This window comes from Tamandua tetradactyla, chromosome 8 (genome assembly GCF_023851605.1).
Source record: "Tamandua tetradactyla isolate mTamTet1 chromosome 8, mTamTet1.pri, whole genome shotgun sequence".
Classification (NCBI taxonomy): Eukaryota; Metazoa; Chordata; class Mammalia; order Pilosa; family Myrmecophagidae; genus Tamandua; species Tamandua tetradactyla.
This window is the reverse complement of record NC_135334.1, coordinates 80,046,802-80,073,120: the sequence shown is the minus strand read 5'-3', so window position 1 is coordinate 80,073,120 and position 26,319 is coordinate 80,046,802. Positions and strand designations below refer to the sequence as shown.

Here is a 26,319-nt window from a genome sequence, read left to right as displayed (position 1 = left end):
GTCTCTATCCTGAGTTGTCTCAAGAACAGGAGGAGACAACTGTAGATGTGTTGTGTCCCCAACAGGTACCAGACCGCGTGCCTCCAGGAACTCTGGTGACAACTCTGCAGGCCAGAGATCCAGATGAGGGAGAGAATGGGACCATCCTGTACACACTAACTGGTATGGGAAAAGGAGAGTTGGTGGGGATGGCAGCCCTTGTGGCCTGCCAGCTGCTGGGACTTCAGCATCACCTTCCCTCTGCCTGCCCCTAGGTCCTGGCTCAGAGCTCTTCTCCCTGCACTCTCACTCTGGGGAGCTGCTCACAGCAGCACCCTTAATCCGAGCGGAGCGGCCCCACTATGTGCTGACGCTAAGCGCTCACGACCAAGGCAGCCCTCCTAGAAGCGCCAGCCTCCAGCTGTTGGTACAGGTATGGCTGCCCTACCTACAGTCTGCCCACTTCCCTTTCAGGACCTTCTGCGTCACGGGGGACATGGAGCTTTTTATACGAGTCTTGGTTTCTTCCTTCTTCTCTTCCACAACAGGTGCTTCTCTCTTCTCGCTCGGCGGAGCCCCCACCAGATCCCGTTGAGCCGGACCCCGTGGCGCCTGTGCCTGTGGTGCTGACCGTGACCGCAGCCGAGGGGCTGCAGCCCGGCTCCCTGTTGGGTTCGGTGGCACCACCAGAGGCGGCGGGAGTGGGCGCACTCACCTACACTCTGGTGGGCGGCGCCGACCCCGAGGGCACCTTTGCTCTGGACGCAGCCTCAGGGCGCCTGTACCTGGCGCGACCCCTAGACTTCGAGGCGGGCCCGCCGTGGCGCGCGCTCACTGTGCGTGCCGAGGGGCTTGGAGGAGCTGGTGCGCGGCTTCTGCGAGTCCAGGTGCGCGTGCAGGACGAGAATGAGCATGCGCCCGTCTTCCCGCGCGACCCGCTGGCGCTCGCCCTTAGGGAAAACCCAGAGCCCGGTGCAGCGTTATACACTTTCCGCGCGTCGGATGCCGATGGTCCTGGCCCCAACAGCGACGTGCGCTACCGCCTACTGCGCCAAGAGCCGCCCGTGCCCGCGCTTCGCTTGGATGCGCGCACCGGGGCCCTCAGCGCTCCGCGCGGCCTGGACCGGGAGAACACGCCCGCGCTGCTCTTGCTAGTGGAAGCAACCGACCGGCCGGCCAACGCCAGCCGCCGCCGCGCGGCGCGCGTATCCGTGCGCGTCTTCGTCACGGATGAGAATGACAATGCGCCGGTCTTCGCCTCACCTTCACACGTGCGCCTCCCCGAGGATCAGCCAACTGGGCCTGTAGCGCTGCACGTGGTAGCCCGGGACCTGGACCTGGGCGAGGCCGCACGTGTGTCCTATCGCCTGGCAGCGGGCAGCGACAGCCACTTCCGTATACACTCAAGCACTGGTGAGAACTGAGCCTGGGGTAGGGGAGGAGAGTGCTGATGTGGAAGGAGTGTTGAGGTTTCCTTCTAACCTGTCTACTTAGGAGCGCTGTCAGTGGTGCGGCCCCTGGACCGCGAGCAGCGAGCTGAACACGTGCTGACGGTGGTGGCCTCAGACCACGGTTCCCCGCCACTCTCGGCCACGCAGCTCCTGACTGTCAGTGTTGCCGACGTCAACGATGAGGCACCTGCTTTCCAACAGCAGGAGTACAGGGTCCTCTTGCGTGAAAACAGCCCGCCCGGCACATCTCTGCTCACCCTGCAGGCAACCGACCCAGACCTGGGTAAGTACTGGAAGATGAATTGAGAGAGGGATGGACCTAGGGCGAACAAAGGTATACTTAGCCTCTTATCTCCCCCTATGCTGCCCTTCCTCAGGGACTAGCGGACAAGTGACTTATGGAGGCATCTCTGGTGAAAGCTTCTCTCTGGATCCAGACACTGGAGTTCTCACAACTCTTCAGGCCCTGGATCGGGAGGAGCAGGAGGAGATCAACCTGACAGGTGCAGGATGTCAGGACCACAGGAGTGCAAGGAGTTAAAAGCAACCGTGTTACATGGGCAGAACACCTAAAGTATTACCTTCTAGAAGTTTCCACCTATTACAACACAGCTCCTGTTATATTTTTGGACCCTTTTGGGGAGTAAAGCATTTGGCAGGGTGCAAGGTGAACTGACTTCAAGGCTGTCACCATCATGACCACACAAATTCTCAAATGCATGTCACATCTATCCTTTTTAATGATCCCTTAGGTTACACTACAGCCATTTAAAGGAAGAACATGTTGATATTGAGTATCAGAGAGGTTAAGTGACTTATTCAAACTGGCACAGGTTGGAAGTGGCAGAAATGAGACTCAAACCCAGATGTTTTGATACCTCATTTAGTGCCTTTTCTGTCGCACCACTACTAATCCAGGATACATCTTGCATGCAGCAAGCATGGGGGAGGGGAGCATCTTCTGACACATTTAAATGTACATGTGGAAACATGTGAGTGCCTGAGGGGTAGGGAAAGATGAATATTGTCTGGTTTGTGGGTGCGCCTGGTGAACAAGTATAAACACTATGGAATGTGGGTTTCCTCATGGGATGGGAGCAGGCTAGAGCTCATTGATTTTGCTTCCCTGTAGTGTATGCCCGGGACAGGGGTTCACCCCCCTTGTTGACCCATGTCACAGTGCGGGTGACTGTGGAGGATGAAAACGACCATGCCCCAACCTTTGGGAGCACTCACCTCTCCCTAGAAGTCCCTGAGGGCCAGGAACCCCAGACTCTTGCCACACTGCGGGCCTCTGACCCCGATGTGGGAGCCAACGGGCAGCTGCAGTACCGCATCCTGGGTAAGAACTGTCCCATATCCACTAACCCAGCACTCATCTGCCCAGCTCTTGTTCTCTTCTTGCTCCTTGTTGATTTATGTCAGCCTCAGTCAGTGTGTCTGGGTTTCTTTTCCCCTCTCTCTCTGTCTTCCACTTCGTTTTTATTTCTTGCATATATCTGTGTCTCTGGGAATCCCTTTCTGTGCTTCTCCAGCTCTTTATCTCCCTAATATCTCTGTTCTTATCTTCAGGTTTCTTTTCTTTTTCTCTCTCATGTGTCTATCCCTGTAGTACAGTTGTTCTCAAACGTTTTGATCTCAGAACCTCTTAATACTCTTAAAAATTATTGAGAATCCCAAAGAACTTTTGTGTATGCAGGTTCCATCTATTGATAATTATTGTATTAGATATTAAAACTGAGAAAATTTTAAAATAGCATTGCAATGAATCCACTTCTTGTATTTCTGCATAAGCACAAGGAAACATGAGAATTTTGAAAAACGATTGGGGAATAATGAGATTGCAAAGATTATAGCAGGTTTAACTGAAGGTAGACAGAGCACAAACTAAGTGAATCTCTGAAAACACATATGTGTATTCTAAACCAACTAGAGTTTTTCTAGAGAACACAATACATAAGCACACATTCCATTAACCATCTGAGTGATATCATCACATGTCATGCAGCATCTGGAAAACTCCACTGCACAATTGTGAGAAACTGAGAATGAAAAGGGCATACACTATCCTAGTATTACTATGAAGATGGCTTTAAAATCATGGACTCTCAAAAGGGTGTCAGAGGCTCCCAGGGATCCCTAGGCCACACTCTGAAAACAGCTGCTTTGCAATATCTTTCTTTACCTTCTGAGTTTTTCTCTTTTCCTTTATCTTTCTCCTTTTCTATTTCTGTTGCTTGGCTTATCTCCAATTTCTCTCCCTCCCTCTCTCTCTACTGTTCACTGTAAATTATCCCCACCACCACGAGCTGTACTTCTCTGCAGATGGGGACCCGTCAGGAGCCTTTGTCCTAGATGTAGCTTCAGGGAAGTTCGGCACTATGAGACCCTTAGACCGGGAGGTGGAGCCAGCATTCCAGCTGCAGATAGAGGCCTGGGACGGAGGCCAGCCAGCTCTCAGTGCCACTCTGCGTGTGACAGTGACAGTGCTGGATGCCAATGACCATGCTCCAGCCTTCCCTGTGCCCACCTACTCCGTGGAGGTGCCTGAGGATGCTCCTGCAGGGACCCTGCTGCTGCAGCTACAGGCTCATGACCCTGACACAGGGGTCAATGGCCGTGTGACCTACTACCTGGGAGCAGGTGCAGCAGGTGCCTTCCTGCTAGAGCCAGGCTCTGGGGAACTGCGCACAGCCATAGCCCTGGACCGAGAGCAGTGTCCCAGCTATGCCTTTTCTGTGAGTGCGGTGGATGGTGCAGCTGCTGGACCCCTAAGCACCACAGTGCCTGTCACTGTCACTGTGCGTGATGTCAATGACCACGCCCCCACTTTCCCTGCCAGTCCCCTGCGGCTGCGGCTGCCCCGCCCAGGCCCCAACCTCAGCACCCCCACCCTGGCTCTGGCCACGCTACGAGCTGAAGACCGTGATGCTGGTGCCAATGCCTCCATCCTGTACCGGCTGGCAGGCACCCCGCCACCTGGCACCACTGTGGACTCTTACACTGGTGAAATCCGTGTGACCCGTTCCCCTGTGGCACTGGGTCTCCGGGATCGTGTCCTCTTCATCGTGGCCACTGACCTCGGCCGTCCAGCTCACTCTGCCACCGGCGTGGTTGTTATTGGGCTGCAGGGGGAGTCTGAACGTGGACCCCGCTTTCCCCGGGCTAGTAGCGAGGCCATGCTCCGGGAGAATGCACCCCCAGGTAGGTTTCCAGTCATGTCTCTCAGCTTTGTATCCTTGGATGGGCTGGGGCTACTCACTGAAAATGTCCCCCAACCTGCCCAAGTCCAGTGCTCACAGTCCAGCCAATACTGTTCTCTCTGCAGGGACTCCCGTTGTCTCTCCCAAGGCTGTCCATGCCGGGGGCTCTAATGGACTGATCACCTATAGCATTCTCAGTGGGAATGAGAAAGGAACATTCTCTATCCAGCCTAGTACAGGTAAGGGGCAGAAACAAGGAACTCAGAGAGGAGACAGACTCCTAGAGGAGCAGGTTCTTTGGACCAGAGGAGGCTCTGATGGGGGAGGGCTGCCTTGAATGAAGGACCAGCGGGAGGCTCTAGTGACAAACAAGGAGGCTGCACTGATGTATTCTGCCTCCCCCCCAGGTGCCATCACAGTTCGCTCGGCAGAGGGGCTGGACTTTGAGGCAAACCCACGGTTGCGACTGGTGCTACAGGCAGAGAGTGGAGGGGCTTTTGCCTTCTCGGTGCTGACCCTCACCCTGCAGGATACCAATGACAATGCTCCCCGCTTCTTGAGACCCCACTATGTGGCTTTTCTGCCTGAATCCCGGCCATTGGAGGGGCCCCTGCTACAGGTGTGTAGTGTGATAAGCAGATGGGAATGGGTTGGCTGGACTTACTTGTAGCCAGACCAGTCCTAGCTGCCTCCTGCCCTCTCCAGGTGGAGGCAGATGACCTGGATCAGGGCTCCAGTGGACAGATCTCATACAGTTTGGCCGCCTCCCAGCCAGCACGGGGATTGTTCCACATAGATCCAGCCACAGGCACTATCACTACCACAGCCATCCTGGACCGTGAGATCTGGGCTGAAACACGGTGAGGCCAGGCCCTACAGGGTCCAGGACCCCATTTGGGTCTGTCCAGTTCCAAGTTCTTCCCTTAATGCCCCTCAAACCCTAGGCCAGGCCTTAAATCCCTTCAAACCCCAAGCTCTGTCCTGAGTCCTCCTGGCCCTGCTCAGGTGTCTCCCTTATCCATGGGCCCCATCCCCTGATGAATCCCATCCCCATCCCCAGACTCATACTGATGGCCACAGACAGAGGAAGCCCAGCCCTGGTGGGCACAGCTACCCTGACAGTGATGGTCATCGACACCAATGACAATCGCCCCACCATCCCTCAGCCCTGGGAGCTCCGAGTGCCAGAAGGTGAGAGCAGGGTAAAGGAAGAGGTACAGAGGGTGGCAAGGATGCCCCTGTTCCCCTACCCTGGGGCTCCCGGGTGCCTTGGACTATACCAGACATCCTTGTCGTGTGTGTTGCAGATGCACTGTTGGGCTCAGAGATTGCACAGGTAACAGGAAATGATGTAGACTCGGGACCAGTACTGTGGTATGTGCTGAGTCCATCTGGACCCCAGGATCCCTTCAGTGTTGGCCGCTATGGGGGCCGTATCTCCCTTATGGGCCCCCTAGACTTCGAGCAGTGTGACCACTACCACCTGCAGCTGCTAGCACATGACGGACCTCACGAGGGCCGCGCTAACCTCACAGTGCTCGTGGAGGATGCCAATGATAACGCACCTGCCTTCTCACAGAGTCTCTACCAGGTACTGGACAGCCACACACTTGGGCCCAGGATGGTTCCCTTTGGATGGAAATTGCCAGGCTAAAAGCAGCTGGGGTGGGCTGGACTTTGGAGCTGGCCTGGGGATGGGAGGTCCCATCTCAGACCAGCTTCTCTAAGTCCTGTGAACTGTGTCCAGGTTCTGCATCCTGAAATGGGGGAAGGTGGGCAATTCTCATTCAGATACTGAGGAGCATAGGCTCCACGCTGGCTTCCAAGTGGGCCTTATGGAATCAAGGTTTGGATCATAGGCTGAGTGGGCAGCAGGGCAGCTGGACAGCTTGGCAATGAACACTTTTCCTCACACCCCAGGTGACTCTGCTTGAGCACACCCCCCCAGGCAGTGCCATTCTCTCTGTCTCTGCCACTGACCGGGACTCGGGTGCCAATGGTCACATCTCCTACCACCTGGCTTCCCCAGCTGAGGGCTTCAGTGTTGATCCCAACAACGGTGCGTCTTTCCTGGGATCTGATCCCTAATTTTTTACTGGGCTATATACTGACCACTTTCCTACAGTTATTTGCCCAAATTCTTTAACTCATGTATCTCTGACCCAAGGAAGACATTTCCTCCTCTCTGACTCTCTTACAAGCCTTATAAGTCTAGAACTTGCTCCCTGAGTTTTGAGGCCTAGAGGCCATTCCATGTTCTCCCAACACTGAGGCCACTCTTTGGAGTCTGACCTCAAAGGCCATTTCCTGGATTCTGAAGGGTCATTCCCTGCTCCCCCACAGCCTCTGCTGAATGCCTGTGTCTTTCCATTCCCTTCTCATTTTAGGGACCTTGTTCATGACAGCAGAAACAGTGGCCTTGGGCCATGAGGGGCCAGGAGTGCTGGATGTGGTGCTGGAAGCACGAGATCATGGGGTGCCAGGCCGGGCAGCACGAGCCACAGTGCATGTGCAGCTGCAGGACCAGAATGACCATGCCCCGAGCTTCACTTTGTCACACTACCGTGTGGCTGTGAATGAGGATCTGCCCCCTGGCTCCACTCTGCTCACCCTGGAAGCCATGGATGCCGACAGAAGCCGCACCCATGCCGCTGTGGACTACAGCATCGTCAGTGGCAACCGGGGCCGAGTCTTCCAGCTGGAACCCCGGCTGGCCGAGGCTGGGGAGGATGGTGGACCAGGTCCCCAGGCACTGGGCTGCCTGGTGCTGCTTGAGCCTCTGGACTTTGAGAGCACGACGCAATATAATCTGACTGTTGCTGCAGCTGACCGGGGACAGCCACCACGCAGCTCAGCTGTGCCAGTCACTGTCACTGTGCTGGATGTCAATGACAACCCACCTGTCTTCACCCGCGCATCCTACCGCGTGGCAGTCCCCGAGGACACGCCTGTTGGAGCTGAGCTGCTGTATGTGGAGGCCTCTGATGCTGACCCCGGCCCTCATGGCCTCGTGCGCTTCACCGTCAGCTCAGGAGACCCATCAGGGCTCTTTGAGCTGGATGAGAGCTCGGGTGCCTTGCGACTGGCCCACTCCCTGGACTGTGAGACTCAGGCCCGACACCAGCTTGTCGTGCAGGCTGCTGATCCGGCTGGGGCCCACTTTGCTCTGGCACCTGTGGTGATTGAGGTCCAGGATGTGAACGACCACAGTCCAGCCTTCCCTCTGAGCTTGCTCAGCACCAGCCTGGCTGAGAACCAGCCCCCAGGCACTCTTGTCACCACTCTGCACGCTATTGATGCAGATGCTGGGGCTTTCGGGAGGCTCCGCTACAGCCTATTGGAGGCTGGGCCAGGGACTGAGGGCCGAGAGGCTTTTACGCTGAACAGTTCAACAGGGGAGTTACGGGCACGCGTGCCCTTTGATTACGAGCACACAGGAAGCTTCCGGCTGCTGGTAGGTGCTGCTGATGCGGGGAATCTCTCCGCCTCCGTCACTGTGTCAGTGCTCGTGACAGGCGAGGATGAATATGACCCCGTGTTCCTGGCTCCATCTTTCCACTTCCAAGTGCCAGAAGGTGCCCGGCGTGGCCACAGCCTGGGCCATGTGCAGGCGACAGATGAGGATGGCGGTGCTGATGGCCTGGTGCTCTATTCTCTTGCCACCTCTTCTCCCTATTTCAGCATCAACCAGACTACGGGTGCCCTGTACCTGCGGGTGGACAGCCGGGCACCAGGCGGTGGGGCAGGCACCTCTGGGGATGGGGGCCGGACTCGGCGTGAGGCACCACGGGAGTTGAGGCTGGAGGTGGTGGCACGGGGGCCACTGCCTGGTTCCCGGAGTGCCACAGTACCTGTGACTGTGGATATCACCCACACTGCCCTGGGCCTGGCGCCTGACCTCAACCTGCTGTTGGTGGGAGCTGTGGCAGCCTCCTTGGGGGTTGTAGTGGTACTTGCCCTGGCAGCCCTGGTCCTGGGGCTGGTGCGAGCACGAAGCCGCAAGGCTGAGGCAGCGCCCGGCCCAATGTCACAGTCCATGCCCCTGGCCAGTGGTTCTCTCCAGAAGCTGGGCCGGGAGCCACCCAGCCCACCGCCTTCAGAGCACCTGTATCACCAAACTCTGCCGAGCTATGGTGGGCCAGGAGCTGGGGGACCCTACCCCCGTGGTGGCTCCCTGGACCCTTCACACTCAAGCGGCCGAGGCTCAGCAGAGGCTGCAGAGGATGATGAGATCCGCATGATCAATGAGTTCCCACGGGTGGCCAGCGTGGCCTCCTCCTTGGCTGCCCGGGGCCCCGATTCAGGCATCCAGCAGGATGCAGACGGACTGAGCGACACATCCTGTGAGCCACCCGCTCCTGACACCTGGTATAAGGGCCGCAAAGCAGGGTTGCTGCTGCCGGGTGCAGGAGCCACTCTGTACCGAGAGGAGGGACCCCCAGCTACCAGCACAGCATTCCTGGGAGGCTGTGGCCTGAGCCCTGCACCCACTGGGGACTATGGCTTCCCAGCAGATGGCAAACCCTGTGTGGCAGGCGCGCTGACAGCCATTGTGGCTGGCGAGGAAGAGCTCCGTGGCAGCTATAACTGGGACTACCTGCTGAGCTGGTGTCCTCAGTTCCAGCCACTGGCCAGTGTCTTCACAGAGATTGCTCGGCTTAAGGATGAAGCCCGACCGTGTCCCCCAGCTCCCCGTATTGACCCACCACCCCTCATCACTGCTGTGGCCCACCCAGGAGCCAAGTCTGTGCCCCCCAAGCCAGCCAGCACAGCTGCAGCCCGGGCCATCTTCCCACCAGCCTCTCACCGCTCCCCCATCAGTCATGAAGGCTCCCTGTCTTCAGCTGCCATGTCCCCCAGCTTTTCACCCTCGCTATCTCCGCTGGCTGCTCGCTCGCCTGTTGTCTCACCATTTGGGGTGGCCCAGGGCCCCTCAGCCTCGGCACTCAGCACAGAGTCCAGCCTGGAGCCACCCGAGGACACAGAGCTGCACATCTAGCTGTGGCCCAGGCTGGGCCCCGACCTGGGATGCGCACCGTATCCCCAATGCAGGCCCCACTCTGAGCCTGCCTCGGGCAGCCTCGGACCATGATTGGCCACAGGGGAGGAGGCCACTCCCAGGCCTTAGTTCCCCACCCCAAACTCCTCTGGTGGGGGCAGGTTCCACCTCTCTTCCCAGCCCCCTCAGAGCACCAGCACCTCAGAGGCCCTGTTGGGGCACTCACCTGGGCCAGATCCAACGTGGGGAGAAATAGGGAGGAGGTGGCAGCCCTGGGTTCTCCTCGGTGAGGGCTTCCTGCTCTGCGCCAGAGCCCCAGGATCGAGCTGAGACGTTATTTATTGGGGGTTAGGGGGGTGGGGGAGATTCCTTCAACCGATTTGGGCCCACTTCCTTTGGGTTCCACTGACACCCCTACCCCTGCCCAGAACCAAGTGCCAATTCTCACTCTGGAGCCTTAATAAACTGCAGTTTGTACTCGGCCTCCGGCTCTGCTCTCTGGGATGGTAGGGGGTGGGAGATGATTGGAAATCACCTGGCACAATGTTGTAGGCACCTGGGGAGGCACAGAGGGGTGGTGGATGTGGGGCATCTAGGGTGGGGATAGTGCTGTTTACTCAGCAGCCCAGCCTGGGGCTGACCTGAGAGGGAAGTCTGGGTGGGAGGGATCTTGGGGTGACCAGCTCCAGGTCTTTTTGGGGGGTGGGGGTGGGGGTGGGGGTGCTGCATGATCCGGGAATCGAAAGGCCTGAGGATCTTAAAGGGGATGGGAGTGGATACGAGAGTGCCAAGTGGTTTGTTTCTTGGGGTGGCTCTCTGCACCATAAGAGCTCACATTTCTTGAGCTTTTATCATGTCAGGCTCTCTGCTGAGCGATTTGCTTGCTTTTTCTCAGTGTGGATTTTCAGAGCAATCCTATGAGGCAGATTAGTTTTAATATGATAATCTCCCTATTATAAATGAAGAAACCTAGGCTTAAAGAGGTTGTGTTACTTTCTGATAGACAGCAAGGAGGAATCCAGGTCTGTGGACCTCTAGAGCCCGCACTCTAAACCACTCCCTACTGGTGGAAATTCCCTTTACTGTCACAGGACTCGAGCAGGCAGTTAGTAGCTCCAGGCTTATCTAGCACCCGGGGCCAAAGAGAGAGAACCCAAAAGGTAGCCCCATCCTTTCCCCAGAACTCAGGACCACCCATCTGAGGGAGGAGCCACATAACGAAATGGAGGAGTGGCGGTGGAACATAGGGCTCATGTGATCCGGCACGTGACAGTAGATCCGCAGAGAGACAGAATGGGGCCCCGATCCTGGTAAGAAATCGGGGATTGCGGGAGAAGCGGATCGCGGAATGTATGTTGGGGGATGGGAACACTGTGACAAACCCAGCTCCTGCTGAAACCCACTCTGCCGCCCCTGCAGCCTCCTAGGGCTCCTTACCCTCATCGTCACTGGCAAATGCAGTTACAGCCCAGAGCCCGACCAGCGGCGGACGTGAGTGACTCAACGCTGACCTCCCCTCTCCTCATGCCTTGTCCTGCTCCCACCGTCCTGGTCTCTGCCTCCCTCACCCCCTCACCCAGGTTCTGGGACTCACTTAATTCCTCATCCCCAGGTATCCTGGCTCATTCCCCCACCATTTATCTCCTGGGATCCATATCTGCTCCCTGGGTCCTACCCAAGGTCTCAGTCCCTATTCTCAATTTTTCCATGACAAATATTTCCCATCCCTACCTTAACCAAGGTCATGTCCCTGACCTCTGACTCCTGGCCCTGCAGACTGCCGGTAGGCTGGGTGCCCCTGGGCCGCGTGGACCCTGATGAAGAGCTGAGTCTCACTTTTGCCCTGAGACAGCAGAACCTGGAGAGACTCTCAGAGCTGGTGGAGGCTGTGTCGGATCCTTCCTCTCCTCGCTATGGTGCCTGCTCGGTGTGGGGGTGGGATGTGGCATGCAGTGAGGGGGACACAGAACTGGGCTGGGCATGGGATGGTGCAGATCATATCGGGGTCGTGCTGTCAGTGCAAGGAGATAATATGGGGCAGGTGAAGGGCGGTGGCTGTCGTTGAAGGGTTTCTGCATAGACGAGTGAACCAGAACTTAACTGTCCCAAACTAACGCATAGTCTTTGCACTTAATCTTTACAGCTGTGTTCCTCAGGCTGAATAAAGTATAGATGAGGTTAAAAGCACATGCTTCTAAATCTGATCAAATCTGAATTCCAATTCAGATGAATGCGGACGTAGCACTTAGTACATATATGTGATCATCAGCTCAAACTCCTCTTCCCCACTACACCCCTATTCCCTCCTCTATTCAGACATTAAGGCTGCCTGCTCCAACTCCTAAATAGTCCTACATTAGTCCACTTCTCTACATCCACCATAGGGAATGAGGGTTGGTGTCACCCCTATTGCCACCACCTCAGTTGTTTCTCTCTCACCTGGACTACTGCCTAGTTCCCTGACTGGGGTCTCCTGCATGCCACTCCACTCCCCACTGTGCTCCAAAACAATCTCTCCAGTGGTCAAGCTGAACTGTTTCCTTCCCCTGCCAAAAACCTGTCGCAGCTGTAGGGGAGGGGGTGGCAGGTCTCAGACCCACCATCATGTTAAGCATAAAATCAACAAGTATGAAGATTTGAGCTAAGTTAGATATCTTATAGTTGACTTCAAAAGTTTTAAAAAATGTTATGGAGATAAAATGGAAACTTTAAACTTATTAATTTTATAATTATTTATTTATCTTTCACGATCATGGCAATGCATACTAAGGTGCAGCATTTGCAACCTGCTCGCCTTTAGGGTAAAAGCCATACTTCCGGCCGTGGCATTCCAAGTGTCTCCAGCCTTTTCTTCTGCTGTTCTGCAAATATACCCTGTACCTGCACAGCCCTGCTCCTTTTCTTTTGCTGGAAAATTCCTACTCATCCCTCAAGAATCTTCTCCAGGCTCCCAGGCCCTCGTGTCTCCTGGTTGGGGTAAAAAGGGCAATGGAAAAGCAATAGATGGAGGGAAGAGCCTCTTCTGAATTCTTACAGGAAAATACCTGACCCTAGAGGACGTGGCTGAACTGGTCCGGCCATCACCACTTACTCTCCACACAGTCCAAAAATGGCTTTCTGCAGCAGGAGCCTGGAACTGCCATTCAGTGACCACACAGGACTTTCTGACTTGCTGGCTGACTGTCCGGTGAGAGGGACTGATTGCCATGGAGGGTTCTAATCATCCCATCAGGAGGGACTAGTCACCCCAATGTAAGGGAGCAGAGTGCCTCCTGGGTGCTTGTGGGTGCAAGCTGCCTTGTGCATGGTGAGAAGACTGGCTGCCCCGTGATGCTCAGGCAGGTTCCCCTGTTCTGTTCCCATGTTTTCTAACCTCTGTTCTCTAATCTCTGACCTCCAGGCAAGCAGAGCTGCTGCTCTCAGGGGCTGAGTTTCATCGATATGTGGGGGGACCTGCAGATACATATGCTGTAAGGTCCCCACATCTCTACCAGCTCCCACAGGCCTTGGCGCCCCATGTGGACTTTGGTAACACCCAGTGGGGTTACAGGGGGTTGGGGCAGGCAAGGCCCGGGGCTAGAGAAATTTAGATACCTTGGGGAGGCTTGGGGTGGGATTAATGATGAAGTGGGGCTGGAATCCATAAGATTTCCTCCTCAAGCCTGACCCTTCCCCACAGTGGGAGGACTGCACCGCTTTCCTCCCACATCTTCCCTGAGGCAGCGCCCTGAGCCACAGGCAGCAGGGACTGTTGGCCTGCATCTGGGGGTGACCCCATCCGTGGTCCGCAAGAGATACAACTTGACAGCACAAGACGTGGGCTCTGGAACCACCAACAATAGCCAGGCCTGTGCCCAGGTGAGCCGTGCAGACAGCCCCAAGGTCCTCATGGCTTCCCCAAGGTGTCCTTGGTGACTTACTGCCTGGGGTTTCTTGCTCTCTGCCTCTGACCCCTAGGCTCTCATTCCCTGGCCTGTGATCTGGGACTGTGTCCTCTGACCCATGACCCCTGCTCTGACTCCCTCCATAGTTCCTGGAGCAGTACTTCCGTGAAGCAGACCTAACTGAGTTCATGCACCTCTTTGGTGGAAGCTTTGCACACCAGACATCAATAGCCCGTGTAGTTGGACAACAGGGCCGGGGCAGGGCTGGGATCGAGGCCAGCCTAGATGTGGAGTACCTGATGAGTGCTGGTGCCAACATCTCCACCTGGGTCTATAGTAACCCTGGTACTGCCAAGGGGCTGGTTGGTGGGGAAGAGGGTGGAGAGTGGGCATTGATCCCAGATGCCTCAAGGGACTCCCATGAGCTGAAGGGAGATCCTGACAATGCCCCCACCAATAACGACCTTTGTCCTCTCCCCCTGGCCCCTTATCCCCTACCCCTGCCCATAAATCCAGGCCGGCATGAGGCACAAGAGCCCTTCTTACAGTGGCTCCTACTGCTCAGTAATGAGTCAGCCCTGCCACATGTGCACACCGTGAGCTACGGAGATGATGAGGACTCTCTCAGCAGCAGCTACATCCAGCGGGTCAACATCGAGTTCATGAAGGCCGCTGCTCGGGGTCTCACCCTACTCTTTGCCTCAGGTGACCTCTTACCCTAACCTTAGATCCCTACCCAGCCAACCTGGGACCTTTAACCTTACAGTGATCCCTGAGCCTGATCTTTGAGTCATAACCTGAACTCAGACCCTCAGTAGGGACCATAGGTCTGACCTCTAGACTCTGACCTCCATAGCAATGACTGACACCTAAACTTCCACTCTGATTTCTGAACCCACAATGAAGGTCTAAGTGCTAAACTTGGTCTCTCTCCTAGGTGACAGTGGCGCTGGGTGTTGGTCTGTCTCTGGAAGACACCAGTTCCGTCCTAGCTTCCCTGCCTCTAGGTAAGTACCCCAGTCTACCACTTACCTGTGACCACCAGCCTCTCACCTGTGATCTCATGATGTAGAATCTTTGTCTTGACCTCACCAGGCCCTCCTATTGCTCAGCCCTTAGCTTTACCTCCCCTAGTTGCTACACTCCCTTCTCTTCTTCCTGTAGGTCCCTGGCCCCACACCTTCTGAGCGGGACACAACCCCCAAGTGTTCTTCCTCCCAGTCCTGAGGCATTTAGGGGAAGATTTGGCACATGTTCTGTAGAGAAATGTATGGCCAATCACCTGTGGCCATGTCTTGAGGGCCCAAAACCTCTTAGTCACCCCAAAGTACATCCTTCCCCATGGAGTCTAGCCCATCCAGCAAGATCTAGTCTGTACTCACCCACCCTCATACATCTTGGAGTTCCTCTTGAATTCCCTGTAACCTGAGGGCTGTCTTGTTCCCTCAGCCCCTATGTCACCACAGTAGGAGGCACATCTTTCCAGAATCCCTTCTTCATCACAGACGAGGTTGTTGACTATATCAGTGGTGGTGGCTTCAGCAATGTGTTCCCACAGCCTTCATACCAGGTATGTGTATGTTTGTGTGGATGGATAGGTGGTAGTGTTCGAGATCCTCACTAGTTCAGCAGACTAAAGGGCAGGCTACAGGCCAGTACTCACTCCACAATGCCTTTTAGGAGGAAGCGGTAGCCCAGTTCCTGAGCTCCAGCCCTCATCTGCCACCATCCAGTTACTTCAATGCCAGTGGCCGTGCCTACCCAGATGTGGCTGCACTTTCTGATGGCTATTGGGTGGTCAGCAACAGCGTGCCCATTCCATGGGTTTCTGGCACTTCGGTGAGAATCAGCCTGGGTCTAAATCTCCTCTCAGGAAACTGTCCTCATCCTGTACCCCCAAGACCTTATACTCAGAACCCCTAACTCCTTAGAGACCTCCCTATAAGTCCAATCTCTCTCAACCTCTGATTTCTACTTACACCCTCATACTTGTAGGCCTCCACTCCAGTGTTTGGAGGACTCCTGTCCCTGGTAAATGAGCACAGAATACTCAGTGGCCATCCCCCTCTCGGCTTTCTCAACCCAAGGCTTTATCAACAGCGTGGGGCAGGACTCTTTGATGTAAGTGTGGTAGGGAAGGGTGTGTGCTTTCATATGAGTATGGGGAATGGTAAGGTAAACTTGAGGGTAGTTCTGATGGGGTGGGGAAGTCTCAGGGCTGTGAGTACAGGGTGAGGATCTATACTATCTGGTAGTACTGGAACCAGCAGGTCCAGATCTGATGCCTACTTCCTCCCCAGGTGACCCGTGGCTGTCATGTGTCCTGTCTGAATGAAGAAGTGGAGGGTCAGGGCTTCTGCTCTGGTCCTGGCTGGGATCCTGTGACAGGCTGGGGAACACCTAACTTCCCAGCTCTGCTAAAGACATTACTCAACCCCTGACCTTTTCCTGCCAGGAGTTCTGGCATGTCCCCTGCCCTGCAACCAGTGCTGGGTCTCTTATTCTGCACTGTTGGAAACCCTGCTGAACCCTCAACTGTTGACTGCTGCAGACAGCTTTCCTCCCTAACTCTGCAAGGCTGTGAGTTTGACTTGACTTCCAATCCTCCCTTGTTCCGTCATACTTAGGTCTCCCTACTCCTGCCTCAGGTTCCTCTGCAAGATGCTATAACCAGAACTTTTGGGGATGCCCCATCTCTTCTAAACCTGACTTTTCCAAAGGTTGTCCACAATATGTGCACTTTTTCATGTTCATTCAGCCCACTGCAATGAATCCTCTGCTTTAATGGGTTATTCTATCCTCCCCTGACAGTGGGCTCACCGTGAAACAATGGCCTCCTTGCTGCTTCATCTTTGCTTTATGGGCTCTCTATCACCATTACCCACTCCCTCTCCTTCCTTAGCTTCCAGGACTTAACTTCTCCTTCTCTGACTACTCCTGTCTTCTTCAATCATGGACTTCTCTTTTCTGCTTACTCATTGAATACTGGTGTTCACCATTGCTCCATCCTTAGTTTTTTGCTCTGCTCACTGTACCCATTGTCCCCTAGAACAAATCACTGGAATCTCAGCCATCACTGTCTCACTAAATCAGCCTCTACCCAACAGTGATTGATACCTCAAATACAAGATGTATAATATTCAACACTTCATCTTCCTCCTTGCCAAATCTGAACTGTTCCACCTCTTTATTTTCTTCTTGGTGATTCCTACTATGCCCCCTCCAAGCCAGAAACCTAAGAGTCATCCTACACTCCCATTTCCTTTACCTTACCTTCCCCCTACCTTCAATCAACAAGTCCTACTGACTTTACCTTGTAAGTATGTCTACATCAATCCATAAATTTTGCCAATTGTATTTCCTAAACATATCTGGAACTCATCCATGTCTCTCCATCTCCACTGCTACTTTGTTAGTTGAAGACTTCTCTCTCTGAACAGGAGGCCCTTGCAAAAACAGTGTCCACACTTCCTGCCCTTCCTAAACTTTTTTGAGAATATGCATATGCGATCAGGTCATACTTGATCAAAACCCTTTAAAGATGACTGGATAAATTTCAGGCTTTTTATCATGGCTTGCAAGACCTGATCCCTTCCTTTTTTGTTATTTGTGGCTGACGAACAAATTGATTATCTTCCCCTTGCACAATAAACTCCCTCTCCCCAACCTTTGCTCAAGCTGTTCTCTTAGACCTTTGCCTGGTAAATTTCCAGGATTCTTTCAAGACTCCACACTTGGAATTCACCTTCTCTTATGAAACTGTTCAGTTGCCTGAGATTCAGTTAGATGAATTTGGTATAGAAAAACAAAAACAAAAAAACCCAGATTTTTGTAATCAATCCATTAAATTCTTGATTCTGGTATGTACTATCAAAAGGCCTTAGGTAAATACTTCTATTTCTCTGAGCCTCTCAGAATAATCAGGGAATAAGTGGGATAACGTTGATAAAATGCCTGGACACTGGAGTAGGCAGCAAATATTAGTTCCCTTCCTCCTTTGCACTGCACACCCTGTGCCTACCTCTACTATTGTAAGTACCACATGGTAATGAAATTGCCAGTTTCCTTGTTTGTCTCGCTTTCCAAGACCGTCGGTGCCTAGAGGACTAGAATCTTGTCCTACTTAAAGTTGAATTCCCAGGCTCTAGCTCAGGGGTTGGCAAATAGAATTCAGTAAATGCTTGTCGAATTGAAAACCTCGCGCTTTCTCTGGCTTTGATTTGCTTATGTCATTTGCTCGAGGCCGAAATAACGCTCCTCATCTACTGGAGCATTGTGTCCCGCCCTCCTGCTTCTGCACTTCTCTGGGCAGTTGGCGAGACAGGGGACGCGGGATGCTCTCCCACTCCACTACGATCTCTTAAAATCTGAATGAGGGCTCCAGAGGGAAAGCAGATTGGCAGACAACCTGTGGTCGAGGGTATCTGGCCGATGCAATATTTTGGGAGCGTCAGCTGAATGGAATGTCCCCAGACCAGCACAAGAGAGTCCCGGAAATACAGTGGTTGTTTTCCCGGCGGAACTGTCTCGGAGTACCGCTGAGTGGGAGAGCAGGCTGGCCCCGGCCTGCGCAGTTCTCCAGGTATTGGCCTCCGCTCTTGCGGACAGTTCACCTAATTGGCCAAAGAGAAACAACCTAAGGCCGGAGACCCGAGGGAGAGAGCAAATATGCTGTGGGAGGAGCGAGTTGTGAAGCGTGTGACATCACCCTGGTGTGTGCGTAACGTGGGCGGAAGCGGAAGCTGCTCTGTTCGCCGCCTCTCTCACCGGCCCGATGAGCTGCAGCGGCTCCGGCGCGGACCCCGAGGCGGCGCCGGCGTCCGCCGCCTCGGCCTCGGGTCCGGCACCCACTGCCTCGGCCTCAGCAGCGCTGCCTGCCAGCGCCGCCGCGGAGAGCAAGGGCAGCCCCGCAGGGATAGCAGGGGGCCCTGGGGCTGGAGCCGCGGCTGGGGGCTCGGGACCCGTGGCGGCGCGGGCTGGAGAGACGGCCGAGAGGCGCGGGGCGAGTGAGGGCCGGGCCGGGGCGGGTGAGGGTGAGGGAAAGCGCCTGGGGCTGGGTTCAGAGGCGAGTAAGGGTAGAGGGCACAAGCGTCTGCGACCCAGCGGCGAGTAAGGGGACAGGGTACTAGGGTCCTGCACGCCCCCACCTCCGTTTTCACTTTGTTGGTTCTCCGCTAGCTCCTGTGTCGGCGGGCGGCGCGGCGCCCCCGGAGGGTGCCATGTCTAACGGAGTTTACGTACTGCCGAGCGCGGCCAACGGAGAGGTGAAGCCGGTGGTGTCCAGCACACCTCTGGTGGACTTCCTGATGCAGCTGGAGGATTACACGCCTACGGTGGGCTTCCCGCCTGAACAAGGCCACTTGGCCTACTGTCATGCCAACCTTTGCCATGAATTACTTCCCCAGTGCTTTCCTGTGTTTGCTGCCCTCCTCTTATGATCAATCCCCTCTCCCCTTCCTGTGAGCTTCCTGATAACCAGCCCTGTTCTCCATTTCCCTTGCCTTCCCTCATTCTCAGCCCAACAGAGCTCAAGGTTAGCAATGACAGTTGTCTAATTGATTTCTCAGATCCCAGATGCAGTGACTGGTTACTATCTGAACCGTGCTGGCTTTGAGGCCTCGGACCCACGCATGTGAGTAAACACTGGACAAAGTAGAGTTCTGGGTGCTTGTATAGAAGTTGTTTCCCATCTCCTTTTCATACCAGTTTTTTCTCTCTAGAATTCGGCTCATCTCCCTAGCTGCCCAGAAATTCATCTCAGATATTGCCAATGATGCCCTACAGCACTGCAAAATGAAGGGCACAGCCTCCGGCAGCTCCCGAAGCAAGAGCAAGGTGTGAGGGGAGGCTCACTGAATCAGTAATTATCCTTCACAGCCTTGGAGGCTTAACTTATCCTGAAACCCTTTAGGGAAACCAAGTCCTAGGGGAGACTTAAGACCTACTCAGGGTCACCACCTGGGATTGAAATCTGAGATTCTTGTGCTCAGCTGGTGCTCTTCCCTTTCCCCTCAGGACCGCAAGTATACTCTAACCATGGAGGACTTGACACCTGCCCTCAGCGAGTATGGCATCAATGTGAAGAAGCCGCATTACTTCACCTGAGCCACCCAACCTAAATGTATTTGTCCCCATATCCCCACACCAGCCTGTTTTCATAATAAACTTTATTGTGACAGGCAGGCTGATCCCTCCCATGCTGGGAGACACCGTGTGGCAAGTGACAAAGCTCTGAGCCCAGCCTCTTTTGGGGCCACAGTAACAGGGGCGTGGGTAGGGGATGGGCCCCATGGCTGGGGTAGTACCATGACTGGAGACAAAGGAGGCAACCAGAGGCCTGCTGCTTTGGGGAGGGGCACTCCCCCAACTGTGTCCTGACACCCCTGGAGTTTTTTAGGGAAGGACTTTCCAGCCCTACTTGTCTTGCATCTTCTCCAGAATAGGCACAATCATGTCAAACTTAGGTCGCTTAGCAGGGTCTTCATTCATGCAGATCTTCATGAGCTTACACACATGAGGGGAAATACCTGGTGGGATGGTAGGCCGAAGGCCTTCCAGTGCCACCTGCAAATAGAAGGACAAACAAGGTAAACCTCACAATTTCAGTGTCGTGGGGAAAGGCCTATTGGGACAGGATTACTGTATATCTGAACAAGTCTGGGAACAGCCCAGACCCACCACAGTTACTGCCATCACCACCATCATCCCCCAAGACAAGTGTATGTGGCTTTGTTCCCACCTTCATGCCAATTTCCATGTTGGAGAGATCAGCAAAGGGTACTTCCCGTGTCACCAGTTCCCACAGAAGCACTGCAAAACTCCACATGTCTGCTGAGCGTCTGTTTGTGTCTTCAGGCTTCTTCTGCAGAGCTGGGGGACAGGGCTTGTCTGTTCCAACTGGGAGTCCCATCCTGTCTGGCCCCTTCCACCACTACTGAGCTGGCCCATCTCTGACTTCCAATTCGATGCCCTCACCCACCTTCAGGAGCTACCCAGGCAGGTGCATACATGCGCCCAGGGCATTGGAAGGAGAACTTAACATCAGCCATACTGATTCGGGCAGTCATGTCCTCATCGATCTGAGGAAGAGAAGATACATGGAAGGAGGGAAGTACTGTTCTATCAGGGCTTCTGGGGGCCTGGGCCAGGAGTGGACTTATGGCCTCACCATTACACTGCGGCTATTGAGTGCATGTCGTGGAATGAGGGGCTCTAGCGTGTGTAAGAAGGCCATGCCCCTTGCCATGTCCAGTGCAAACTTCACAGCCTGGCTCTGATCCACGACGAAGTCTAAGAGGAAGCAGCAAATAGTTTGGAGAGGTTCCTCAGATGCACTCCCCCGCCACCCTTTGCCACCTCAAGAATCTACTCACTGGTGCCTTCGTGTAGTACGTTATAGAGCGATCCATATGGCATCCAGTGTGTGATGATGGTGGGGTGAGGAGCAGGTGGAGCCTGGCAGGCACCTAGCACTGGGAGCACATTTGGGTGCGAGAAAATCCTGGAAGAAGAGAAAGTGTCCCTGCCTGAAACCCAGCAAAAAAGATCTCCCTCAGGGCTATTCAGGATTCCCTAAAACTAGCAGCTTCCAGATTAGGCCTTGCCGCACCTGAGCCGGGGACACTCCTCGTTGAAGTCTCTGCTCTTCCTTGTACTCCAGTCTCGAACCTTCAGCACCTTCACAACAATGTCATTCCCCTGCCAGCGGCCCTTCCACAGCTGAAGGACAAGTTGGGGTTACAAAGCTTTAACTAGGGCCACTGCTTCCCTTGCCCATAACTAGAGGAGGAGAAACTTAAAATAGATGCACAGCACGTAATTTGTGGGAGTATGGGGGGAAGGGGCAAAGACAGAGGTCACCTCTCCAGAATGATTCTCGTTGAGCTTCGCCAGAAAGTTGAGTTGTTTGAAGTCAATGCCAGAGTGTTTGTTCAGGGTCCCATTTCCTGAGAGTGTGCACAGGTCAGGTCCCCAGCTTCCCCCTAACCCAGCCCCAGAAACCCAGGATTATTTTCTGTTGCCACCCCTTCCCTCCAACAGTGACTCACGGGGCCGAGTACGGGTGGTCCCCTTCCAGAATGTATCCTTGTATGGAATACGGTTGAGATTCTGGCCCATTTTCTCTGCCCGTTCTGGGGAAGAAAGACAGACGGCCTGAGCTGTGGTAATGGAGGGAGGAGACAGGCAGGAAGGAACAAGACAAGAGGACACAAGCTGTTAGAAGGGTGGCGGGGCAGACCTCGGAGCAGCTCTCTCAAGGGTGCCTTGGCTTTGTCCACAGGCATCTCTCCATACTTGTTACAGATGCTAACAAGGGCCCCATTAGCTACCAGGTCCTGGAATGAGAAGGTAGTTGTGGTAAGAGCCCTGCTACCTCTCTGCCAGGAACATACAGATAACAATACACAACCTGTGAGTGTTAAACACTCAGCAGTACTCACAGGATGGGCTGAGTGTTCGAGACAATCTCCCACTCAGGCTCACATTTTGCTTCCCACCCACCCCAGGGCTTGGGACCTGAAATCTCACCTCTGCCACCTGGTCTTGACCCCAAAAGCAGGCATAGTGTAGGGGCACATTCCCATGCTCATTCACTGCATTGATGTCAGCCTTGTACTGCAACAGCTGGGTCCCGTGGTCAGACATAGAAGAGGCAGAAGGCACAGTCAGGCACAAATGAAAGATGGGTATTAGGTCATGGAGTGGGGGCACTCATTCTTTCAATTACATTCTGCTGCCTGTGACTGACCTCAATCATGTACATGATGTGGGTGTCAGAGGGAGGGTTCATATATACCTTCTGTACAATATCACGGTGTCCATGGCTGGCTGCCAGGTGCAGAGGGGTGTCATCCCCACGGTTCATAACATTGATCCGTGCCCCCCGCATGATCAGCATCTCAACCACAGCAGAGCGGCCCTCTCGGCAAGCCCAGTGTAAGGGGGAGAATCCATGATCATCCCTTTGAGAAAGGGGCAATGGTCAGTGATCTGGAGGTAGGGTGGGGACAGAGGCTTAAATACAGGAGAAAGTGACAGTCCTCTGCATACCTTCCCTGGGAAAAGTTACCTCTCCAGGAGTTCAATTCTCATCTATGCCAGTAACTCCCAAATCTGTCCAATTCAGATCTTCTCCTGAGCTTCAGACCCAACAAACTGCCACTCAACAAGTCCATAATATGATTCATTATCTCCACTACCACCTCCCATCACCCTTTCTTCTCTGGTACTCCCTACTTTATTAGATGGTAGCACTTATATGGTTTCCCCTGCACCCCTTCTGCAATATCTCTTGATCCTTTCTGTTTTCCAATCCATCTTCTACATCCCTTTACTACAGCACTTGTCACATAGTTTATAAAAATCTGTTACTGGGCTGTTTTGTCTATTAGACTGTAAGCTTCTTGGGATTGGATGCCAGCAGGTATTCATCACATGTTAAGAGGAGAGTGGTATCTTGAGAAGGAAGGTTAAAATTCATGGGGAGCAATTTTACCAATTGACTCTGGGACTGAAACTAAGATGTAAAAATGGAATAGAATTAAAATGGCATTTTGGAGAGGTTCATAACAAAAAGAAGAAATGCTTTTGATAAGTCATTACTGATAGGGCAGATAAACTATCACATGAAACAGAGATTCCCCTACTAATAGCAATCCTGGGCACAGAAAATGAAGAATGGCTGCTTTGGAAAAAAAACTGTACTTGACTCTTCTTTTTCCTTAAGGGCACAGGTGTTATAAAGAGAAAGTATTTTTAAAAAATACCAAAAAAAGCACAATTGGGTGGGAGCTGGGCCTGCCTGACAGACAGCCTGGGGCCATAAAAGGAAATTCCCTGCAGATCCAAGGGGTGGAGCAGGGGGCGGACCGTGGGCTGGGCTGGCAGCCTGAACATGCTTTAGTGCTGTGGTCACTTCCCGTGTGGGGGCTCTAGGCCGGGTGAAAGCCAGCCTGTTCAGGCCACCCCAGATGGGCTCCTTAAACTCAGACACGCCCACAACTGATGGAGGTGGGAGGGTGTGACTTCTAATTTACTGAGCTTCCTCATCTGTCCATACAGAGATAGCTGAAAGTTTTCGATGGAGGTTGGTATCCCCCAGAAGCAAATATCACCCCCTGCTTATCAGCTGGTCTGCCTCCCAGCTCTTTAATTTGTGCCCTGGTTTACAGGCCTCCAGTAATCTATGGCTCTAGAGCCTGAGGGCAAAAGTATGGGCACAGAGGTTCTGCTTACTGTCAAGGCTGCCTGTCACTTCAGGGCCTGGACTTCCCATCCCACGAAGGCCTGCAGGGAATTAACCCCACTTCATATCCAGTACATATCCAGCTTGGACCCTCAAACCAAACACCAAAGCCTTCACTAATGCCACCCCTTCACCTTTTGACAGTGAAGACTATTCCTGGATGCTAGGCCCACCGTACAGCTTTGCCTATGCCTTTATAACCTCAACAACAAATAGCAATTTTGTCTTCATCACAGCACCCTTTGAGGATGTTATGAAAAATGGAACAATTGTACTTTGCAAATTATGAGGAAGAAATTGTGTAGAACCTAAAGAGGACCAGTGAAGCCTGGACTAAGACAGGTGACCCATACCTCTTAAAAAACAACTCTCCAGACCTTAAAAAAAAAAGTGACCCTCTCACCCCCTTGAATCACCATCATTACCACTTTTCTTGCCTTTCAGTCTCAGCCAACTTTAAACAATTTGTCTACATTCACTTTCTCTATTTCCTCAACTCCCATTCACTTTTCAACCTGCCACAAGTCTGCCACCTTGAGGGCAGAGATAATGTCTGATGCTGGGCCTCCAACAACCAGCACAGAATATGTTTGGTACATTTCCTTAAATGAATAAACCCAATGTAGTCTGGTTTCTTGACCTATTCTTTCCTGAAATGGCCCTCACCAAGATCATCAAATATATCCTAATATATAGGACATATATATTAGCTACTTTAGAGTGTTCACGTTCCTGACCTCTCAGCAACCTATACTACTGTTGACCACTCTCATTTCATTGAATCATTCTCTTCTCTACACTTTACTAACACATTTCCACTTCTCATTCAACCTCTGAATGCTCCTTTTCAGTCTCCTCACAGGTTTCACTTCCCTGACCTCGTCTTCTGCTTTTCTGAGGCTCTCTTTAATAGCCATGTGTTTTGGTAATCATCTACATACTAATATCCCCCAAATGTGTGTCTTCAAGTCAGATCTCGGTCCTGTACACAAAATCTGTGTAAGCAGCACATAGCACTTCCACCTGGATGTATTGTCACCTTAACTTTAACATGTCCAGCATGGAACCCATCATCTTCCTTCAGTCTTCTCCATCTCAGTTAAAAGGAACCACCAGCTGTCCAAGCCAGAACCCTGGTCACCGTCTTTGACCTTCCCCATATTTGATATCAAGTCCCACCAATTCTTCCCAAAGATTTCTAGAATATGATCATTTCTCTCTTTTTCAGCTGCTCACATTCTAGTCCAAGCTGTCATCACTTCTGGGACTAAGCAATAATCTCCTGATATCCACTCTTGTCTCCTCCCACCTGCTCCAAGCATCCAAGGTGATACTTAACAAATGGACAATTTCACATCACTATACAGCTTTAAACCCTTACTCTTCAAATAAAAACCTTACTATAGCCAAAATAACCTTTGCATGGTTTTAACTGACCTCTGCAGACTTCTCTAGCCTTATCTCCTGTCGTTCTCCACTTGTACCCAGTGCTTCAGCCCACAGAAAGTCTTCTAACCTCTAGCCACATGGAACTGGAGACAATTTCCTGGTACTTTCCGCTATGTTTCTTGCCCCTTAGCCGGTTACAGTTCACTGAGACTAGAAAGCTGTCTGCAGCCTCTGCTGAGAAACTCTATTCATCTGTCAAGATTCAGCTCAAACACTGCCTCCTCTGTGGGGACCCTCCGCACTCCCTCAGGCTATGCTTAGCACTTATTACAATGGATGGCAAAGTCGGCCGCTGACCACCCCATGCTGGAGAGAGAGGCAGGTCTCTGGCCTTCCTCTCACCCACCAAGTCGCCTCAGCTCACCCCTGATTGAGGTCGTTCTCGGTGTTGTCCAGCCACAGACGCACGGCAACCGCGTTACCCTCCCGGCACTGAGTGAAAATGTCGTCCATAGCGGCGTCTCGGTGTTGTGTCCCCTAGACTGGGGAGGCCTGGGGGCTGTGGAGGGATCCAGGGGAGGGAGACGAGCCCCAAGCTTTGGCCCCTACAGGAAAGAAGTGTTCGTGTTGGGGGCCGAGGTCTGGGCGCCGAATCCCTGGGTTAGGGGAAGAAGTTGGGGCGGCGGGATAATTCCTGACTGTCCCCTCTGGGAGTGAGGGAAAGGCGGGTTCGGGTGGGATAAGGAGTGATAAAGAGGTAGCGTCTCCAAAAGGGATGTCCTGCAGGCACGGAGACCCCCACCCGCGAATAGGACTGAGGGGGAGGGGAAGGTCCAGCAGGCGTATGCCTGGGGGTGGTTATCCGGAGTCCTCCCGGGGTGTGGCACCCGTTTCCTCCTCGAAACTCAAGTGGAGTAAGGGGTAACGGATTGGCAGGGCCCCAATCTTGGGGAGGGGGCGCGGATACCCCCGCACTCACCGGGACTCGGGCTGCAAGCTCCTTCTCCGGGGAACTCCCGTCCGGCCGCGCCCGCCGCCCGGCCCCGCCCCCGCCCCTTGCGGGCCAGCGGGGCGTCACTCCTCTCCCTTCCCGCCTCCTCCTTTGCCCTTCTAGCTCACAAGTGTCGAAACTCTATGGTTTCCGGCACCGCGCCGGCCGCTCTAGCCG

The 26,319-nt window shown here is 53.7% G+C and overlaps 4 protein-coding genes across 5 annotated transcripts in view; 3 read left to right on the top strand and 1 right to left on the bottom strand.

Annotated features, from left to right (window-relative positions):
• The window catches only part of DCHS1 (dachsous cadherin-related 1), a 47,442-nt gene extending 37,306 nt beyond the window's left edge, over window positions 1–10,136 (top strand). The window contains exons 8-21 of the mRNA XM_077113840.1: window positions 66–162; window positions 255–412; window positions 528–1,392; window positions 1,474–1,713; window positions 1,808–1,933; window positions 2,563–2,772; window positions 3,756–4,634; window positions 4,759–4,872; window positions 5,041–5,252; window positions 5,339–5,493; window positions 5,694–5,824; window positions 5,941–6,224; window positions 6,554–6,692; window positions 7,021–10,136. Of these exons, the coding sequence (XP_076969955.1) occupies window positions 66–162; window positions 255–412; window positions 528–1,392; window positions 1,474–1,713; window positions 1,808–1,933; window positions 2,563–2,772; window positions 3,756–4,634; window positions 4,759–4,872; window positions 5,041–5,252; window positions 5,339–5,493; window positions 5,694–5,824; window positions 5,941–6,224; window positions 6,554–6,692; window positions 7,021–9,632 (6,222 nt within the window). The 3' untranslated portion in view covers window positions 9,633–10,136. The remainder of the gene's footprint in view (window positions 1–65; window positions 163–254; window positions 413–527; window positions 1,393–1,473; window positions 1,714–1,807; window positions 1,934–2,562; window positions 2,773–3,755; window positions 4,635–4,758; window positions 4,873–5,040; window positions 5,253–5,338; window positions 5,494–5,693; window positions 5,825–5,940; window positions 6,225–6,553; window positions 6,693–7,020) is intronic.
• A 618-nt stretch (window positions 10,137–10,754) lies between these two features.
• Window positions 10,755–17,712, top strand: TPP1 (tripeptidyl peptidase 1). The gene is made up of 13 exons (XM_077113836.1): window positions 10,755–10,942; window positions 11,052–11,123; window positions 11,409–11,548; window positions 12,669–12,819; window positions 13,033–13,160; window positions 13,312–13,490; window positions 13,663–13,861; window positions 14,033–14,226; window positions 14,459–14,523; window positions 14,966–15,086; window positions 15,197–15,355; window positions 15,512–15,637; window positions 15,817–17,712. The coding sequence occupies exons 1-13, from the start codon at window positions 10,926–10,928 to the stop codon at window positions 15,955–15,957; spliced, it is 1,692 nt and encodes a 563-aa protein (XP_076969951.1). The 5' UTR covers window positions 10,755–10,925; the 3' UTR covers window positions 15,958–17,712.
• A 565-nt stretch (window positions 17,713–18,277) lies between these two features.
• On the top strand, window positions 18,278–19,698 carry TAF10 (TATA-box binding protein associated factor 10). The gene is made up of 5 exons (XM_077113839.1): window positions 18,278–18,522; window positions 18,695–18,849; window positions 19,084–19,148; window positions 19,237–19,351; window positions 19,532–19,698. The coding sequence occupies exons 1-5, from the start codon at window positions 18,291–18,293 to the stop codon at window positions 19,619–19,621; spliced, it is 657 nt and encodes a 218-aa protein (XP_076969954.1). The 5' UTR covers window positions 18,278–18,290; the 3' UTR covers window positions 19,622–19,698.
• ILK (integrin linked kinase) lies at window positions 19,666–26,242 on the bottom strand. Of its 2 annotated transcripts, none has more exons than XM_077113837.1 (13): window positions 26,131–26,242; window positions 25,576–25,756; window positions 22,314–22,479; window positions 22,046–22,141; window positions 21,756–21,852; window positions 21,565–21,648; window positions 21,377–21,462; window positions 21,126–21,235; window positions 20,890–21,017; window positions 20,685–20,806; window positions 20,496–20,595; window positions 20,256–20,386; window positions 19,666–20,080 (listed from the first exon to the last, which is right to left on the bottom strand). In XM_077113837.1, exons 2-13 carry the CDS (start codon window positions 25,662–25,664, stop codon window positions 19,931–19,933), a joined length of 1,359 nt encoding a protein of 452 aa, XP_076969952.1. In that variant the 5' UTR covers window positions 25,665–25,756; window positions 26,131–26,242; the 3' UTR covers window positions 19,666–19,930. The 2 variants fall into 2 exon arrangements, with proteins under 2 accessions (XP_076969952.1, XP_076969953.1); XM_077113838.1 differs by lacking the exon at window positions 26,131–26,242 and adding an exon at window positions 23,753–23,803 and having other exon boundaries at window positions 25,576–25,743.
• Window positions 26,243–26,319: the final 77 nt, after the last annotated feature.